Below are 19,838 nucleotides of genomic sequence, written 5' to 3'. Positions count from 1 at the left end.
GCGGGAGCAGAAGGCGTAGTCCCACTGAACTGTGCGGTCCCAGCGGTTTGCTGGGGCTTTTTAGGTGGAAGACCTTGGGCCTTGGAGCGACACTCCTTGTCCACATGGCATACTCTCTAGCAATGTGTGCAAAACCGGTTTTTCTTAGGGAGTTGTTGTCAGATAGGTCTAGATTCTTTGGTTCCTTCTGAGGAAGAGAAGTCACCCTTTGTTCTTGCGAGTTGGTTTTCCTCTTGCGAGTTCTTGCCACTGTTGGTTTTCCTCTTGAAGAAGAGGCAACCAACCCCCTCTGCTTTGAATAAGGCTGTGATGAGTATTTCTTGTGGACTTGATCGTGCAGCCTCGCGTAACGCAAGAACTGGCACCCAAACTCATAGAAGGTTGGCAATCGAGGTTGTGAGATGACGTGCTGAATGAAATTGAAGTATTTTTCAGGCAACTTATTCAAGAAGAACATAACTTGATCATTGTCTGACTTTGGAGAGCCAGTAGTGGTGAACTGGGCAAGCAACCGCCTACATTCAGCTAGCTTGATTTTCAGATCATCCCCTTCCTGAATAGAGAACTCTTGAAGCTCAAAGTTGAGATTTATGCGCCGAGTACGATCTCAGGCTGCATAGCGGTCGAGAAGGTGATTCCAACGCTCTGACGCGGGCGGGATGTGGTGTAACTGAGAGTGAAACTCAGGAAGAAATCCCTACATCAGCTCAATATTGGTGGTGGCATTGCAGGCTCTCCATTGACAGATGTAGTCAGGGTGAGGTAGTCGAGGGTTCACCAGCATAGGCTCTAGACCAATGACAGGGTCCTAAAGACCCTACGACTCAAGCACTTGTTTCATGAAATTCGACCTGTACATTCTTGGCCATTGCAACAGGTGGGGTAGTGCTCGGAGATAGGTAGTGTTGGAAATGGGTCCCAGAGTGCCCACCAGGCATATGGTGAGTGCGCAAGGTGGATCCATAAGTAGGGATGGGCTGACTAGGCATGGGCATAAGAGCCACATGAGTAGCCCATGGTGGAGGTGGGATGGGAACACGTGGAGCAGAAGATGGAAATCCTTGCGTAGGTGTAACCGAAGGTAAGTGGGATGAGGCACTATAAGCCAAGGATGGAATCCCTTGCATCTGAGTAGTCATGTGAGAGGTGAATTTGGGGGTGGTGAGGGGGATGCCCAACACACCCGTCCCAGGTGCAGTGGGTGTGCTTATTTGCCGAAAGGTGAGAGGCACTGTGTTAAAGGGTGGCATTCCCCTAACGAAGTACCATGGTGCAAAGAGGTAGAGAATGGAGTAGAGAAGGAGAACGTGCTAGGAGTAGAGATGGAAGATTCAACCCCTAGTGTGTGTGAAGCAAATGTGGAGTGTAATCTGAGATTTTGAAAGGATGAAGAGAGATGATTAAGCGTGGAGATAGAAGAGGGTGGGATGGGAGGGAAGTGAGAAGTGTGTGTTACATGCTCAAATGAAACAGAAGCCGTAGATGTACTTGAATTCCGCATGCTTCGTGAGCCCCCTCTATTGAAGTTTACATATGCAAAGCCATTCGGATCTCGCACCTCAAAAGAAAAAATAGGTGAGGGTTTTGATTTATGCAACTCAAAAGGATTGCACACACTTGACATTGGACCTGACTGAGATGATGAAGATGGATCGCCAGACTCTCCAAATGCCGTATGTCCTCCATGATTGGAGAGGTGGCCAGCCTCACCAACCGGTCCGAATGTGGTAGCATAGCTTGCAGAAGGGGTGTAAACATTACCGTACTTGTTGCGATAGTACTCCTTAAAGTCCTCCTCTGTCATGTTAGTGAAATCTGGAATAGGAGTAGAAAAGGAAGGTGAAGGTGAAAGTGGAGTGTCGTCCTCCTTAGGGAGTCCATAATGCCGTCTCAGGGCCTTCAGTGATGGAGAAGCTTGATAGGACATCATAGGAACTAGAGAAGGTGTCCGGGACATTGTGATTTGGTAACGAGTTGTATTGTGTGCCTCGCACAAAGACTAGCTCTGCACAATATTTGCAGGATACTCTTTACAAGAGAACCGGCTCTGATACCATGTGAAGAAAACTGCTAGAGTTTGCACTGAGGAAACACAGAGTGTACAACTAGGATAGAAACACAAAGAGATAGGCACAGACATAGAAAGCAAAACTCAAAACTCAAACACAAATAGAAGAAGGGAGAGAAGAACACAACTCTGAAGTGAATGAATATTGCAAATGAATGTAAGAGTGCACAGATACTCAAGGGCAGAGCAATGTGTCGGAGAGTGACGTCCACCGGAAACGGATCGCAAGTGCTGTGCCCACTAGTCAGACTAACGGAGTAAGAGAAACATCAAACGTTGATCACCTGAGTGTGAGGAGACTGAGGTAATTGCATAGGATGATGCCTGATGATGTGGCTGAAGTAGCAAAATGTAGCAGTAGAATGCCACAGTAAAACGTGACGGTATAACGCAGCAGTAGAACACCGCAATATAATGCAGTAGTAGAATGCCATAGCAAAACTCTGCAGTAAAACACGGCAATAAAACATAGTACTAGAACGCTGCAGTAGAATGAGGTGTTGATAGCAGTCGTGAAGGTTGGGGACCGCCATGTGGTGGGAGACTGATGGCTGAGATCTAGATGCACACAAGGGTGGGAAACCTACACGAGAGGGATGAGGCTGAATGGGGGCAGCCTGTCTATTTATAGATGTTCAAGGGTGCCCCAAAGAATTAGGGTTTTTGGGGGACCACTGAAACTCTCTCGGACCGCTTGCCATTTTAGGGTTTTTCATTAATCAAGTGTGTTTTGGAGCTGTTTGAGAATGCTAATTAGCTAAAAAGCGTGTTTTAGCTCAACACCCTGCGCAGCATTAATCACTAACCTGCTTGTCACTTTTGAACTGTACAGCCACCACAGGCTTTGAATTGCGTGCCAATAGTGGCCTACCAGAGACCTATCCCAGGTCACAGTCCTGGTGGCCTACCAAAATTCCTTACGCGCCTTCCACTTACTTGCCCGTCACAACAGCCCTGCCCGCCACAATCTTGGCTAGTGAACAATTACCCGGCTAGTCCTTGTCAAATAGCATCTGTCTTGCCCACCTCCATCTTGCCCCTGTTAGCTCTCCATCTGCCTTCACTGCCCTAGGCACTCCCTTTTGTTGGTTTTGACTCATGCCTACTCTCATAGAAGAGTATCGGTGATCCTCAGTAGGACATGGGCACTTTTTACTCTCCTTATGAGAGGTTTTTTCCCCCAGATTTATTTTCTTTTATTTTGTGTGCTTATGTAACACTATTTGGGCACTTATTGTGTTTTATATCTTTTGGTTGTGAACACTCTTGCAACCCTAAGGTTTAAGGGTTGTACTTTGTACTTGCGCCTCACACTCTTCAGATTATTCCATTGGGTGTTGTGCTATCACACTCACACACTCTCTTCACTGTCAACTGTACTCTTAGCTGAGCTTGAGCTTTGATCTCTGTACATTCTCTCACCTCTCACATTTAGTATCAGAGTAGCCCTTTGCTCAACTCAGCTCGTGCTGAGCTGCCATCTTTAAGATGTCCTCAACCCCATAGCTAGAGGCTGCATTTGGCACCATCAGCAGCTTTAGTCCGATAGCCAGCTTGTCAGTCTGCCAAAGCCAGTCGGCCTCGCCAGGCACAACCTGCAGTTTGTCACCTGGCCTGAACCATGAGAGCCACCAGAGTTCGACCCAAGTGTCTTTTGCTTGCGCCGCCATGCAGACGCCCTCCAGCTTTGCTCTCCCAGTCCCTGATCAATGACCGCCGATTTGGTCCTATGCACTACTAAGTCCGCCTAAACTGCCTGTGTAGCCCCTGACCTGTCTGCCATTCTGTAGGTGCCTGCCCCCGCTGCTCATTGTGTCCCCTGTGTCCCATTGTCCAGGCACTGCCAGCACTGCAGGTGCCCTGCCAGTCCCTGCGCAGCTTGACTGCCTCAAGCTTGAGCTCCACCAGCGCCTCCCTTGGGAGGCCGTCTAGCCACCACTCGGCCATCACCGACCTGCCATAGCTCAGAGTCAGAGGTAAAAGAAAAACATTTTATCATTTTTTAATTCAAATCTCATTCATTGGAAGGGGCTTGTGCTCGGGTAGCATCTCTTTGCTCTTGCAAGTGTCTGGGACACATTTCTCACAAAGATTTTGTGCATTTCAGGTTAGAATTTGGGGCTTTTGTTGTCAACTCAGCGTTTGGCAAATGTATGTCGGTGACAGTTTGAAATAGACTGAATTTGTGCATTTTGGGGCAATAAATTTTGGGGCTTTTGCATTTTTAGTGCTGCTGAGCACTGTTTGCACCTTGGACAGCATGTATTTCGGACAGTTTTTGATAGTGTGTTGTAAAATATTGCTAATTACAGCAAAGTGTTTGCTATAATTTTTGGAAATTGTAAGATTTCCAGGATGGTCTAGCTTGAAGTATTGCTCTTTTTCTCCTTGATTAGTGACATTTATCATGGCCAATCAGGGAGGTGATATATTTACATATGTGACCAAGGGCAGGTTGGATGGCAACAACTATTCTCTATGATCTTTTATGATGAAGAATGTGCTAATTGTAAAGAATCTTTGGGGTCATGTCAGCGGTGAAGAAGTTAGGCTTGGAGTCGTGGCTCTTGCTACATCTCCTCGAGGAGGACGTGGACAAAGGGTAACTCAGCTGGCTCAGCCTATTTTTCTTGCTTTGGCTCAACCTGTTCAGCTTGATCCAACTCAGCCGCTATCCCAAAGATCAACATCACAAAAGGCATGGGACAGACGAGATGCTCAAGTTTTGTCGCTCATTGCATTGGTAGTTTAGTGGTTTATCATCCCACACATTTGTTTTGCAACTTCTTCACGAGAAGCATGGTTGACCTTGAGCAGATGTTTGCTAGAAAGAATGAGACACGCATCTCTTTCTTGAAGAAAGAGCTTGAGACTGTGAAGATGGATGAGGGTGATTCTATGTAGGATCATGTAAATAAAATTTAGGACTTGTGTGAGCAACTTATGAATGTAGATGAGTATTAATCAGATGTGCAGTTGATATCTACTACTTCGAATTCATTGCCGCCCTTATATTTGGCCTTTCTTACGGCCTTGAACCTCACCATGAGGATTTCCCAATAGCCACTTTACATTCCTTCAGTTGGTTAGTTTGCTCTTAGAGGAAGAGCAGACAAGAAAGAACAATGGTGTGGATGTTATAGCCTTTGAGTATGCTTTTATGGCAAGGTAGAAGGGCAAGGGCAGTCAAGCTGAAAATGCTCCGCAAAGCTCTAGGACATTAGGTGCTTCACAAAGTAGCAAGAAACAAGGGGACATGCAAGCCAAGAAGGGCAAGTGTCACTATTGCAAGAAGCTCTAGGACATTACATCACAGAATGTAGAAAGCGCATAGCCAAGGAGGAGGAGGAGTCAGGGATGTCTTTTTCTGATGCACCTTCTATTGCTATTGAGTCCGCGTCTTTTGTTGTAGACAGGGACTATTGTTTTTACAAATGCAGTCATGACTGTTCTTGGATTGATAGAGCATTTAGATTTACTGAGGATATGAGCACATGGTTCTTTGACAATGGTGCTTCTAGGCATATCACATCTCGCAAGGATTTGTTTTCCTCCATTATTGGAGCTCTTGTTGGAAAGTCTGTGCAGTGTGTCAAGAGTGCATGATACCCAAGTGCCAATAGCGAAAGGGAAACTAGTAAATTTCCTCGTACAAGATAATGATATGCTCTATGCTCCACCCTCGTAAGGTGCCACCAATGATCCATGGTGGTCAAATTTATAAGGCCCCCATTACGAGGAGAAGCCATGTGTGAGCCCAAACATTAGTTAGATCCTATCTGATATGTTAGATGAGGTCTATGTAATTGGATGGGAAAAAGGTGACATTTGTGGGTCTAGCCTTTGGGTTAGATAGAGTAGTTAAGTTGGTAGAAACTCAAGGCACATTGCATGGAGTTGTAGGGCATGGGAATTATCAAGGACCCCCTATTTTGGGGCTAGGGGCCCACGAAAGCTTTTCCTGGCTTAACAGTAAAGGGAATATTCCTTGGCTGACTAAGGAAGGTTTATAATATGGTGGGTCCGGGATAGGTTGACTTGATTGCTTTACGAGGTTATAAAAGGAGGATCTTTCCAAAGCCATAATCAATCACCTAGTCAGAGTTCTTCTAGCTAGCCTTCAGCTTTTCACCTATCAATTGACTAGATCACCATCTAAGCTTCAGAGTGAAAGCACACGGGTGGATAGAGCCATCTTTGTATCAATTTGCTTGGAATTAAAGAAGTTTCTATTCTTCTCATATTTAATTTGCACTCTCTATTCCTTGCTCAGATTCTGTTTGTTGCACCATGTAATTTTTACAAATAAAAAGACTAACTTATGTTATACAAAAGAGCTCATGTCTAGTATTCCCATGTGGTGTACAATCCCCTCCTAACCTTTTAAAGTTCCTGATGAGGCCCTGCACTTAGCCGATGCATGACCTAGAGAATGCCCGATAGGAAGTGATGTACCACATGGATCCAAGGAGAATTAATTGGTTACCATTGCTCTCCCTGCTAATGAGAGCCTTGTGGAGCTCCAATGAAGGAGCTATTTTCATGATGCTCAAGCGAAGAGGTGCCAACTTCTATTCTGAAGTGATGTCAATCCTCACATGGCATCCAAGATATCTCAATGCAGTTCTATGGGGAACCTAGCTGAATCCTCATGGGGTTGTCAATCTGGCTGCCTCCTGTCACATTCCCAGAAGGAGTGTTCTACGAGGAAAGGAATACAAATCTGCCAAGTGACGCCATTAGCAAGGAAGGAGGTGAGGAGCATGCTATCTCAGGCGATCAGGATACAAGGCTTTGTGAGTTAGCATGGGAGGTGTTATTTCTTTGATGATGATGTTGCACCAAAAAGCATGACAGGGCTACAAGACAGTTTGTCCTCTGAGGTGTCATTAATAGAAATTTCTTTTCTATGGAAGAAATAAGTTCTAGAAGTCAGTGTCTCTCTGTAGCCAGAAAGCTGAAGGAGTCAAGGAGCTGATTCAAGGGGTCAAATGCACATCCTCAAAGGTGGAAATGATGGGTAATGAAACGAGTGGCATATGCAATGCATGAGCTAGTGGTGAAAGAGGTATCTTTGCCAATTAATTTATGCCATCATTTGTCCAAAAAACCTAGATCTGAAAAATCCTTGAAGAGGCAATTCATACTTGGCCATACATCTACTGCTCCAGCCAACTAAAAGCGAGATCAATTGTGAAATTCATGGAAAGGCTTCCATAAAGTCATGATGAAACGGACCCATATCAGTACACTTCTTGAGAGTTAAGTATGCAAATGATGTTGCAGATGTCAAACTGCAAGAAACAGAAGAAAAACTCATGGAAATTTGGTAGAAGGTAAGTGCTACTAAACAGGAAAGGGCAGCTACGAGGTCTAGAGACAAGAAATTGAAATGGACAAGGACGAGGAGCAAACCTGGAAGAAGAGAAGCAATAGGAAAATGATGGCTCAACTGAAGTTAGAAGTTGCAGAGAATATAATAAAGTAAAATGGAGGGGATGTGAAGGCAGGGGCTAAGGAGAAAAGATAGCAGGAAAAAAGGGTGGGAACAAGTTATGGTCAGGAGTGCAGGAGAGAAGAAAAGGGAGGTGGCAAGAGTGTAAGGACCACATAGGCAGTGCAAAAGCAAACAGGCAGTGGGAGAGTATAAGCAAGTGGCAAGAGATGGTTCTGTTGGCATGAGATGCTTCTGTTGGAAGAAGGTGAATATTAAGATACAGGTCAAGGGATAATGATGATGATGGCAGAAGTAGCAGTGTGGATGTCGTAAGTGGAACGACTTTAGTAGCCGCAGACTTTGTGCTTCTATAGAAACAGTAGACATGGGGTACAGAAAAGTCTATCATAGATACTTATCCCTTGGGTGCAATGTGCATGCTAGTCAATCATCGGTGGTGTTTGTGGATGCTACAATAGCATGGTATTACGATACAGAAGGTGCTTTGCTTCTTGTTTGGAAAAAAGTGTAAAAACCTTTTAAAGATTTTGTTTGAACCTGCCAAAATATCTGACAATTATTAGAGGACCCAAAGCCTTCCTCCTCCCTTGTATAGTTAAGTTGTTCTCTATGTGTTAGCATTTTAGACCTCAAACTATTTCATTATCACCCTTTTGGTTTCTCATGATATACTAAAAATTAGAAAAAACATCCAAGATGCTTTTTTTTAAACTAACTACAGCAAAATGTTGTTGTAGGTATCATGGTGGAGAGAAACTTGCCCAAAGTATTGAGCTATCAACAACATTCGTTTTAGGATGTACTAATCTAAGATGGAATGAACTCTTAACTTTCCCGATATTGCTAGTAGACTTACCACAGGTGAACTTATAATTGTCTTATCCCAAAGCTTCTGTGTAGATATCTAATTGCTAGTAACCTAATAAGAAACTTTTTGCATAGAAGGAAGTACGTCTAAATTTGGCACTATATCGTGGAGCACTGTGTGGTACGGATCAAGTACAATCAAGCATGGTTGGATGGACCAATTTTTGCTTTGTCAATGAGACTGGTGTTTTAGAAATCAAGAAACACCTATTACGGTTGTGGAAAGATCCTCCCTTCTATTCATGCGGTAAGGACATTGCTGACCTCTTTTTAATAGGACATGCTCTAATGCAATCAGTTTTGTATAAATTATTTCTGCAAATATATAATGTTATATAGGATGTGCTGTAAACTTATGCGATCAGTTGTATGTAGTTTTAAAATGTGTACTATAATCTGAAAGTTTCATCCAGTACATCTTTGAATAATCACTGCACTATTGTGAAGGTACATTTGCTGAGAACACTTCAGAAGAATTTTGTGGTGTTTTAAGTGTTGAGCTGGATTATAATGCTTATTGTACCAGTTTGCATCAAGAGGACTTTGTAGAATCAGGTGCATTCTCTGTTCTTTGAATGTGTTTGTCAATTAAATTTCTTCCGATCTATAGATCTATTCCTTTGCTTGCTGTCAAGTGTATCTCTTGATGTTGTCTTCCATGTTCAGCTCTTGATTTTCTTATTATTTCCAACTGACAGATGAAGATGATGATCCCCCTACTCCAACGGATGAGGAGATGGATTTGCTGGAATCAATCACATCTATATCTGGTAAATATTTACAGAATCTTTATTTAAAATAGATGTCAAGGATTTGGGATTTAGAAAAATTATATGCAAAACTCATAATAGACAACTTTGGCCATAGTCATACAGGCTGCTGATCTAGTTTCCTGAGATGATTAGATAGGAAAAGAAGGCTCATGCCTTGTTTTTTCTCCTTACATAAGTCGGAGAAAATGGTTTCACCTTGTTATTGAGTTTCCTTGTAGTAACAGATAAAATGTGCATATTGATAAAATAATTCTCTTTTTGTCCAAGAGAAGAAATTTCATTAGTAACACCTTGGTGAATAACCTGAGGTAAAATACAAAGTAGAAGGAACTCTGTGAAGACTAACTAAGGACATCACAAATACACTGGTTGTGTGAACAACCAATCCGGTGATCTGCAATGCCAAACCATATGAGGGACAGTGTGGAAGAAGGTGCCTGAATCCCATGTCTGCAGAAAAGTCTCTCTTCTCTTCCTCATCCTCTTAGAGCTACCCTACATCCTCTCCCATCTCCTGCAGAGAGTGTGAACGATCTCTGTCCAGATCCTTGATAGAGTCTCCGCTGTGGATACATCCAGAAGGTCAATAGCATGGCTGCATCTCGCAGTCCAAATATACCAGGCTATGATACTGGCAATCAACTCCTGTCGATGGCAGTATCCATGGGTCCACTATGCCTGTGATTAATCTGGAGTGGGAATCTTTCTCAGGTTCTGTCCATTGATGAGAAAAGAGTAGCTCCCCTGAACATCCGTATAGCCACATGCTGGGCCTCTATCTATACAGCCCACCAGGTAACCACCATGGTCTCTGTTGTGCCATTAAATACCAATCTAGGGACTCTCCAAACCTCATGGGCTCTAGGGCAGTCCCATAGGCAATGTCCCCATGTCTCCACTGGCTCACCACATCTCACACATGCTTCTTACAAGCTATATGAAGAGAGAGATCTTCCTAGCCTGAAGCCATCATGAAGCCTCCTCCAAAAGTTGCATAGGAGCTCCTCAGGGATTCCCTCTTTGTGTCAATGGGGGGGGAGGCTACTGGATGTGCTCCGATCCTGCTCATCTATATTCTCCTCCCCGATCTCCTAGTGTAGCCAAAGAAGGGCACATCACAAGGTCTATCAAGGTACAGATCCCCGCACACCCACTCTTGTGGATCCTACTCTAATCTCTATAGATATCTCCTCTGGTAAGCCCAGTATCTCCATCCATCAATGAGACAGGTGGCTGGGTCTCAATCAATGTGCCACTTCCTCTCAAAGTGAGCAACTACTATGATCCTCTGTCTCGAGCATCCAACAAATGCTACTTGGTCGAGGTCTTCTCGTTGGAGACCACCATCCTTCTCAACCATAAAAGTAAATGTCCTATCTCCGCTAGTTGCAAAGACTACTAGAAGAATGTCCCCTCTAGAGAAGGACCAATCCAGGTCCGAGAGATGCCTATATCTGTCTGCCAATTTGGTAGTTCTCCCATTGTCAGGGCCTCAATCATAACTCTAGCTTCTATGAGCCCTTGTAGTCTCTATCTCTAAGCCTCTTGTGGTAGCTCTTAGAATGCAAACCAATCTCCCACTGATATAGCAACTTGTAAATAGAATCCCTCCCATAATAAATATGTCCTCTGTCCAAAGAGTGTGGCCGGTGTCTAATCACAAAATGTGATTGAAGAGAAGAGGCTGCCTTCTCTTTTCTTCGGATGCAGTGGGGGGTCGCTAGTGAAGCCTTGGTAGTATAGATCTCTAGGCTTTGATAATAATAGTTGCGAATTTGACCTCAAAGCTCCTCCCTAAATCCCTAGTCCTAATTTGTTGAAAAATCTAGTGGATGCTTGGCTGCCATGGTCCCTCGTGTGTAGGTGTCATAGCTTCTAGCCTCCCTATTAGAAGTTTCTTTCAAGACTCCTCACCTAGAAGCAACCCCTAACAATGAACTTAGACATGAAGGCTTTGCTTTGGTTGTCTGGGTTTATGATCCAGACGCCTCCCTTGATCTAGGTTGTATGATGACATCCAAAGCAACCTTCGCCTTGGTTGAGCTCCCATCTCCTCTAGACCAAATGAAGTTTCTGATAAGGCACTTCACTTGGCCAATGTATGACGTGGAGAATGCCCAACAGGAAGTGATGCACCACATAATTGCAAGAAGGACTTGGTTGGCGACCATTGCTCTCTTTGCTAGTGAGTGACTCATTGAGCTCCAATAAAGATGCTTTTGTCTTATGCTCAGAGAAGAGGTCTCAATTTTTGCTCTAAGGTAATGTCAATCCCCACATGGCATCCAAGATATCTCACCGTGGTTTTGCAAGGAACCCATGTGAAATCCTCATGCGGTCACCACTCTGGCTGCCTAGTGTCACATACCCAAAATCCATAGGACTTGTGCCAATTAATTAAGGCACTTGGTGCTCTACAAAATATCTCCATGGCCGGTACAAAGGCTCTAAAGTTACTCTCATCCTCGTCTAGATAGATTGATGTGTCATCTGTAAACCCCACATCGAAAAGCTCCTCAAACTATAGGATGAGTAACTTGATGCCTTTGATACATGTGGATTTGTGTCTCAAGAAGGAGCTCATGGATTGTGCTACAAATATGAACAAGAAGGGGGACTAGTAGGCAACCTTGTCTAATTGATCTTTGAATGTTGAATCTCTCTCCCCATGCCCAACTGTTCATAACTCAACTGCTAGCTGAGGAGTAAAGAGCTACTATTCCCTTGACCCACTGCTTTGCAAATCCCATCCTGCTCCTTTCATGGACAACAACATGTTAGTAAATGCCATTGACAGTTTCAGCCATGGTTTATGCTGAGTATTGGCATGTTAGTGAATGCGATTGATAGTTCCATGTATCCAGATGGTTGATCCTCCTTTGGCTCTTTTGGGTAAGGGGTATGAGGTCTACCTTCATAATCAGTTGCATCATAGTTCTCTGCCCCAGAGAAAGACCGACATCAGGTTCCTCTTCCTTGTTCGGCATTGACATCCATGGTTGAGAGGGGGTTCTTATCCTTTCATGGTATTCTGTAGGTTTTGGCAATTGTCTTTGATATTGGCCTTCCTTTCTTGTTGTGCCTCCCCTTTGCATTGCATGATCATCGTATCTTTGTAAAAGAGTGCTTGGGCAAGTGAACAATTTTCCCACGAGGGACATTGGTCAAGTGGCACTTGTTGCATGCACATTCTTATCATGTAGCATTACTCAATGTATCTCATTTTGAAGAGCATCCCTAAGCAGATCATGAGTTGTGTCCACTGGTGGTTCTTCTCACCACATTCCATATTTCTTCACCTTTTCCCTCGTCATCGACACCCTCGAGTGGTTGGGATAGCTTATTTGTTTTGTGATGTGTTGAATCTAACCATCTCTTTTCATTCTCCCCATGGGACACAATTACTTGACAAGCTGTAAACCATATCTTCTCCACCACAAAAAGAAAAAAAGGTTCAATGTGATTCCATCTACCTTTGCAGGTCTTAGTAGACCATTGGATAGCCGACGGGCATCCTTTGTCCGATGCCTTGGTCTCTCTAGGGTGATCCTTGGGATCCCTTGGCAAGATAACAATCACCTCTGTAGTCCTAGTAGGCCATTGAACAATTGACATGCAAACTTTGTCCGATGCCTTGGCTGCGGTAGGGATATGAATTTTTTTAGATGCTTTAACTTGCTAGTAACATTTGATAAATTACATGGTAGTTATCTCATGGTTTATGGCCAAGGACCTTGAGGAGTTAGTGAATGTCAAAGGCAAAAATTGTGACAAGTTATGCAAGCTAGGCTTTGGTTGTTAGTTGGTGTCAATTTTGACCCTAAGATAGATAGTTGGCCATTAAGTGTCGGTGGTGACACTAGCAACTAGGCATTAATTAATTAGTTAATGCCAATCTAAGCTTCAATTGAGGATGAGCACCACTTTAGGTTGCAAATGGCCTAACCAATTTAATTGTAGATGGGCACATTTAATTTTGGATAGGGTCAAAAGGGCGGAAATTAATCTTCATAATTAATTAATTTTAAAAATTAATTTAATGGTTGGAGATTGCTGGAGAATGGGATTAGAAGGCTACCATTTGGCGAAAATGATTGGAGATTGCTGGAAAATGGGATTAGAAGACTGCCATTTGGAGATTAATTTAATGGTTGGAGATTGCTGGAAAATGGGCTAAGAAGGCTACCATTCGGAGATTTCTGGAAAATGGGATTATAAGATTGTCATTTGGCAAAAATACCCATGCAATTGAGAAAAACGTTTTAGGGGCTGGTGGAGAGCCATTCAATGTTTTCAGCTTATGGGAGGGAGGAAGGAGCAGTTGCTGGTCTGATTTTCAGCCATTGGAAAACCTTATGGGGAGACAACAGTAGGAGAGACCAATCAGGGGCTGGCGATTGCAGATTTGGAGCTTCTAGGTGCAGGCAACAGCAGCCAAGGCTGGCGACAACATTAAGTGATCTTCCTAGCAGCAAGCGATAGCATTTGGGGCTGACTAGAGCAGGCAGCAGCCAATTTCAAGCTTTTCCCACGAAGAAAATCAAGGGGCTCTCTCTCTCCAACATTCTTGCACCTTCTCTAGTCCATGATTAGGTTATCTTAGCATTTCTCAGCCATTTGGAGAAGATCAGTGGATAGCAAGACAATTTCTGCTGTAAATCCTAAAGTTTTGCAAAAATTAATGTTTAGTAGTTATCTTGGGACTAGTGCCATCAATAAAGGGCATCGTACCTTGAAGTCAACACCTGAAATTTAAGGAATTGTTAGGGATTTCAAATGCCAACTCACCCATTGTGAATCGGGGCAGCATTTGGCAAATTTGGGATTCCATTAGTGCAAGTCATGGGTGTAAATCAAGGGGAAATTGGCCCAAATTGCTTGCTAATTGTTAGTATAGCAAGGGGCTTTTGAATCAGCAAAGGAGATTGTGGAATCTCAGCTGATATACAATCCATTAGCAACTAAGGTTAAAGAAATATCGCAAGGGGCACTAGTTTTGGGGCCTACAAGATGTCTCTTGTCCAAGATCATTAAGGTAAAAGTGTACAGGATCTCAAAAAGAAGGATGAGATAGCTAGGCAACCTCATGATTACCTATGTAAGGGTTTTATTGAGTTGAGTAAATCTCCATGGGGTATGTATGTCCTTCTCACTAGAAGTAAGGATGACACAATGCACTTTTTTGTTGATTATAAATATCTCAATAAGGTGACCATCAAGAACTCTCTCGAAAAGTGGACAGTAATGTTTTCACACGGAGTTGTTATATCTTGGACATGTCGTCTTGATTGATGGTTTCCAGATTGATCCCAAAAAGGTTCGACTAGTGCTTTATTGGCCTATTCTAGGAACCATAAGAAAAGTAGAATCTTTCTTGGATTTTATGTGATTTTTTAAGAAATTCATCAAGGACTATGCTCATATTTTTAAACTTTTTCATGTTTGCTAGTGTGTACTAGTAGTATGGGACACCAACCCTTGAGATGTAGTCATGAATTGAAGTGCTACTAGCTCCCACGTTTGGGGGTGAGCCCATTTGGCTCTATGGTTGGGAGGTGCATCTGATGTCCAATCCCTTTTATTTATAGATATGGCTTGTGTCATGTCTTGTGTGCTGATTGGATCCTATGTGGACGTTTCACTTTGGTCTCGCCCTGACTCTTTTAGGATGGATATTTATTTTTTCCTTTCCATAGATAGTGTTGGGTATTTGACTCACGCCTCACTTACGCCTACGCTCATATGGGAGTGTCGGGATCAGTAGGACACAGGGGCACTTTTTACTCTCGGTAGGAGAGGTTTTTTCCCCTAGACTTATAGTCTTATTTTCGTATGTGCTTATATGCTTATGTTACACACTGATGGGCACTTACCGTGTTCGGGTGTGAACACCCCCTACAACCCTAAGGTTTAAGGGTTGTACTTTGTACTTTCATTCCATACTCTTTCAGTCTATTCTCTTGGGTGTCGTGCTTCACTCTGTCTCTCTCACTCTAACACTGTCTACTGCACTCTCAGCTGCACCTCGATCCTCTCACCCCCCTCACATTTGGTATCAGAGCTCAGCTCTGAGCTCAGCCACCTGTCTGCAGTCTGCAGCCCCCAACTGTACCTTCTGCCCCAGCCGCCAGCTCTGCCCAAGCCGCCAGCTCCAGTCGCCAACCCTGCAGGTGCCGTCAGCTCCAGCCGCCAGCGCGCCAACTGTCTTCACCCACCAGTTGCAGGAGCCGCCTTCTCTGCCCAGTGTGCCACCGGCCAGTTGCAGCTACCGCTTCCTCAAGCGTCGCCAGTCCCTGCGCGTGCCGCCAGTCCCTGCGCGCGCCCTGTACCTGCGCGTGCTGACGCTGCTCCTGCAGGCGCCACCTCTTGAACCTGCAGCAGCCCGCCACCAGGTTCGCCAGCCTGTTCCTGTGCGCAGACGTTGCCTCGGGATCCGTGCACGTCGTCAGTCAGCTGCAATCATTCTGCAGAGGTAACATTTTGCATTTTTTATTTCAAACATAGGAGTTCGTGTAGCAGCAGGATCAGTTTTCTGCATTGGGACACATGCTTGTGTCTGTGACAGAGACACATTAAATGCACATTCTGGGGTATTTGTAACAGAAATTTTGGCAGAAATTTTCGGGATTTTGACATTACAGTGTTGCTGAGCACTGTTTGCACCTTGGGAAGCATGCATTAAAGACAGTTCTTGACAGAGTACACCCTTGCACATTAATTGGAGAAGTGTGCTTGCTGCAGTTTCTGGAAATTTGCAGATTTTCAGCCCTTACTGCTTTGACATTGCTCATTTGTCTTTGGAAATTTGTCATCATGGCAAATCAGGGAGGTGATATATTTACCTATGTATCCAAGGAGACAGATTGGATGGAAACAATTATTCGCTATGGTCATTCATGATGAAGAATGTATTAGGGGCTCAGAATTTATGGGATTATGTCAGTGGAGAGGAGACTAGACCGGGAGTTATAGCTCCCGTTACTCCTCCTCCTCAAGGGGCACGTGGACAACGGGGACCTCAGCCCGCTCCACCTCAGCCACTTCCTCCAAGAACTGCAACTCAAAAAGCTTGGGATACACGAGATGCACAGGCTTTGTCGCTGATTGCTTTGGCAGTTCAGCGGTCCATCATCCCTCACATTCGTTCAGCATCTTCTTCACGAGATGCATGGCTGACTTTGGAGCATATGTTTGCAAGAAAGAATGAGACTCAAATCTCTTTCTTGAAGAAAGAGTTAGAGACTTTGAAGATGAATGAGGGTGATTCTATGCAGGATCACTTGAACAAGATTTAGGACTTGCGGGAGCAGCTCATGAATGTAGATGAGTACTTTTCGGATGCACAGTTGATATCCACCACCTTGAATTCCTTACCTCCTTCGTACTTGTCTTTTCATACTGCCTTGAACCTTACCATGAGGATTGCCGAGCACCCACTCACTTTTATTCAGCTGGTTAGTTTGCTTCTAGAGGAGGAGCAAACAAGAAAAAATAGTGGTATGGATGCTATAGTCTCCGAGCAGGCTTTTGTGGCAAGACAGAAAGGCAAAAACAGCAAGGTAAAAAATGCTCCACAGAGTTTTGGTACTTCTGGCACATCACAGAATCAAACACAAGGGGGGATGCAAGCTAAAAAGGGAAAATGCCATTATTGTAAGAAGCCAGGCCACGATATCACTGAGTGCAGGAAGCGAATTGCCAAAGAGAAGAAGAAGGAGTCAGGAATGTCTGTTTCTACTACTCCTTCCACTGCTAGTGAGTCGGCGTCCTTTGTTGTACACAAGGACTATTGTTTTTACACTTGCAGTTCTGACATCTCTTGGGCTGATAGAGCACTTAGCTCTACAGAAGATGTTGACACTTGGTTATTTGACAGTGGTGCTTCGAGGCATATTACATCTCGCAGAGATTTGTTTGCTTCAGTGAATGCACCTCGCGTTGGGAAATCTGTACAGTGTGCCAATAATGCATCATACCCTGTTCGTGGTATTGGGGAGATTCAGCTCACAGCCATTGATGGCTCTATTCTCCGCTTGCAGGATGGTTTGTTTGTGCCTGGGATCAAGAAGAATTTGCTATCTATTTCCTCTTTGGCATGTTGTGGTTTTCAGGTTACATTTGATGATGACCGTTGCATGGTTAGAGATAAAGAACGCATGACTTTGGTCTTGACAGGATCTTTGTGTCATGGTTTATATGAGTTGGATGCTCTTTCAGTAGATCAGTTGGCATACTTGACATCCACTCTTACTCCTGCTATGATACAGGCGGAGTTATGGCATGCTCGTTTGGGGCATGTAAACTTTGGCAGCTTGATGCTTTTGTAGCGTACTTAGATGCTGGATGGCTTACCTCTCTTGGAGAGACCTCCTGAGCACTTATGAGAGGGATGCATTTTGGGGAAAATGCATCGTTTCTCATTTCCCCGTGATGTTGCTTTCAGAGCAACAACTAGATTGCAGTTGGTGCATTCAGATGTTTGTGGGCCTATGCAAATAATGTCATTGGGCGGTTGTTACTATTTGTGACATTCATTGATGACTTTACACGTTTTTGTTGGGTCTACTGTTTGAAAAAGAAGTCAGAAGTGTATGATGCATTTTTGGCTTTCAGTGCACTTGTTGAAAATCAATCTGGATGCAAAATTAAGACTCTCCGTTCGGACCGAGGGGGGGAATACATGTCCTCTATGCTGAATTCTTTTTTGAAGCAGAAAGGCATAGTCCATCAATACACGACTGCCTATACTCCACAGCAAAATGGGGTAGCAAAGAGGAAGAATCGGTCACTCATGGAGATGGCCAGATGTATGCTGGAGGCAAAGAGCTTGCCTCATAGTTTTTGGATGGAAGCAGTCATGTGTGCTTGCCATATTTTGAACAGATGCCCTACCAAAGCCTTGAAGACCATCACACCTTTTGAGGCTTGGAACAGTCGTAAACCTTCTGTTGGCCACTTCCGTATCTTTGGGTGTCTTGCCTATGTCTATATTTCACAGGTACTTAGAAAAAAGTTGGACAACAAGGCTGTTAAGTGCATTTTTATGGGATATAGTAGTGAGAGCAAAGGCTACAGACTCTATGATCCCATTACAAAGAAGGTTTTTGTCAGTAGGGATGTTGTTTTTGATGAAAAATTAGAATTATCCTTGGCTGGTTTGGACACATATCAGGCTGCCCGTGATGTTTTTGAAGGGCTGCTGCCCATTACTTTTGGTGATTCAGTTGGAGCTTCAGAAAATGAACCTAATGTTCAGCCAGATGTTCCTATGGAAAGTGCAGAAATTCAGCCATTGGGTGATCGGAATATTCAGCATAATGCTGAAACTGAAATTCAGCAAGAGCTTGCACACAGTCAAGACGCTAGACAATTACCTAGATGGTATTTGCAGACTATGCAAGATAGTCCTTTGGATGCACCCATGGCTCATCGTACTAGAAGGCAAACTCGTTTGCATGATTCAGCACATATCATGGAGTTTGTTATGGCAGCAAGTACTTTTGATAATGAAGAGCCTAAATGTTTTGAGGATGCACAACACAGTGTGCATTGGAAGGCAGCAATGCAAGCTGAATTAGATTCCATCACTAAGAATCAAAGTTGGGATTTGGTGTCTTTGCCATTTGGGAAGAAAGCCATTGGAATGAAATGGGTCTACAAATTGAAAAGGAAAGCAGATGGATCCATTGATAAATACAAGGCACGGCTTGTAGCTAAAGGCTACACACACAAAAAGGGCATTGACTATGAGGAGACATTTGCTCCTACTTCTCGTATGACGACCACCAGGTCTATGATTGCTTTGGCTGCACATTATGGTTGGATAGTGCATCAGCTGGATATCAAGACTGCATTTTTACATGGGGAACTTCAAGAGGAAGTTTATGTACAGCAGCCCATTGGTTTTGCAGTTGAAGGCTCAGAACATTTGGTATGCAAGCTCAAAAAGGCACTATATGGTTTGAAACAAGCTCCTAGAGCTCGGTATGCAAAAATAGATGCTTTCTTGCTTGGTCAGGGGTTTCTAAACAGCTCATCTGAGTCTACCCTTTATGTATGTAAAGAAGGGGGATCTATGCTGATTATATGTCTTTATGTTGATGACCTTCTACTCACTGGAACACATGCTGATCAGATTTCAGCATTCAAACAAAATTTGCAGGAAACTTTTGACATGTGTGACTTGGGAATTTTGCATTACTACTTGGGCATCCAGTTCATACATGATGCTCGAGGTATTGGGCTATCACAGTCAAGGTATATTGGGCAGCTTCTTGAGAAGTTTGGCTTACAGGATTGCAAGCCAGTTTGTACCCCCATGGAACCTGGACTGAAACTGTCATTTTATGATGACAGTGATTTGTTTGATATACATACATATGCTCCTATAGTTGGATGTCTTATCTACCTATGCAACACTAGGCCGGACATACAGTTTGCAGTTTCAGCTTTGAGCAGGTATATGCATCAGCCACGTATGCACATTGGCAAGCTATCAAGCGTGTTTTTCGTTACTTGCAAGGTACTCGATCTCTTGGGTTGCTTTATGCCAAGGGGGGACCACTGCAGTTACATGCTTACAGTGATTCTGATTGGGCTGGTGATTATGATACACGTCACTCCACTAGTGGCAATTCTTTCTTTCTTAGCTCTTCTTGCATTTCTTGGCTTA

General features: G+C 43.8%; 1 protein-coding gene across 3 annotated transcripts in view; it reads left to right on the top strand.

Annotated features, from left to right (window-relative positions):
* Nucleotides 1-19,838, top strand: part of LOC148024382 (uncharacterized) — a 258,793-nt gene that overhangs the window by 91,000 nt on the left and 147,955 nt on the right. For all 3 annotated transcript variants that reach the window (XR_015693300.1, XR_015693299.1, XM_087694028.1), the window contains 4 exons: nt 8,264-8,387; nt 8,469-8,640; nt 8,841-8,948; nt 9,092-9,163. Coding sequence is in view for 1 of the 3 variants with exons in the window: in XM_087694028.1 (XP_087550154.1) it covers nt 8,264-8,387; nt 8,469-8,640; nt 8,841-8,948; nt 9,092-9,163 (476 nt within the window). In the remaining 2 variants the exon portion in view is untranslated. The remainder of the gene's footprint in view (nt 1-8,263; nt 8,388-8,468; nt 8,641-8,840; nt 8,949-9,091; nt 9,164-19,838) is intronic.

The sequence above is a fragment of the Lygodium microphyllum genome, chromosome 15 (assembly GCF_053477565.2).
Source record: "Lygodium microphyllum isolate KBCC chromosome 15, Lygodium_microphyllum_v1.1.10, whole genome shotgun sequence".
NCBI lineage: Eukaryota > Viridiplantae > Streptophyta > Polypodiopsida > Schizaeales > Lygodiaceae > Lygodium > Lygodium microphyllum.
The sequence above is the reverse complement of the archived record's forward strand: the minus strand, read 5'-3'. Positions and strand labels throughout refer to the sequence as shown.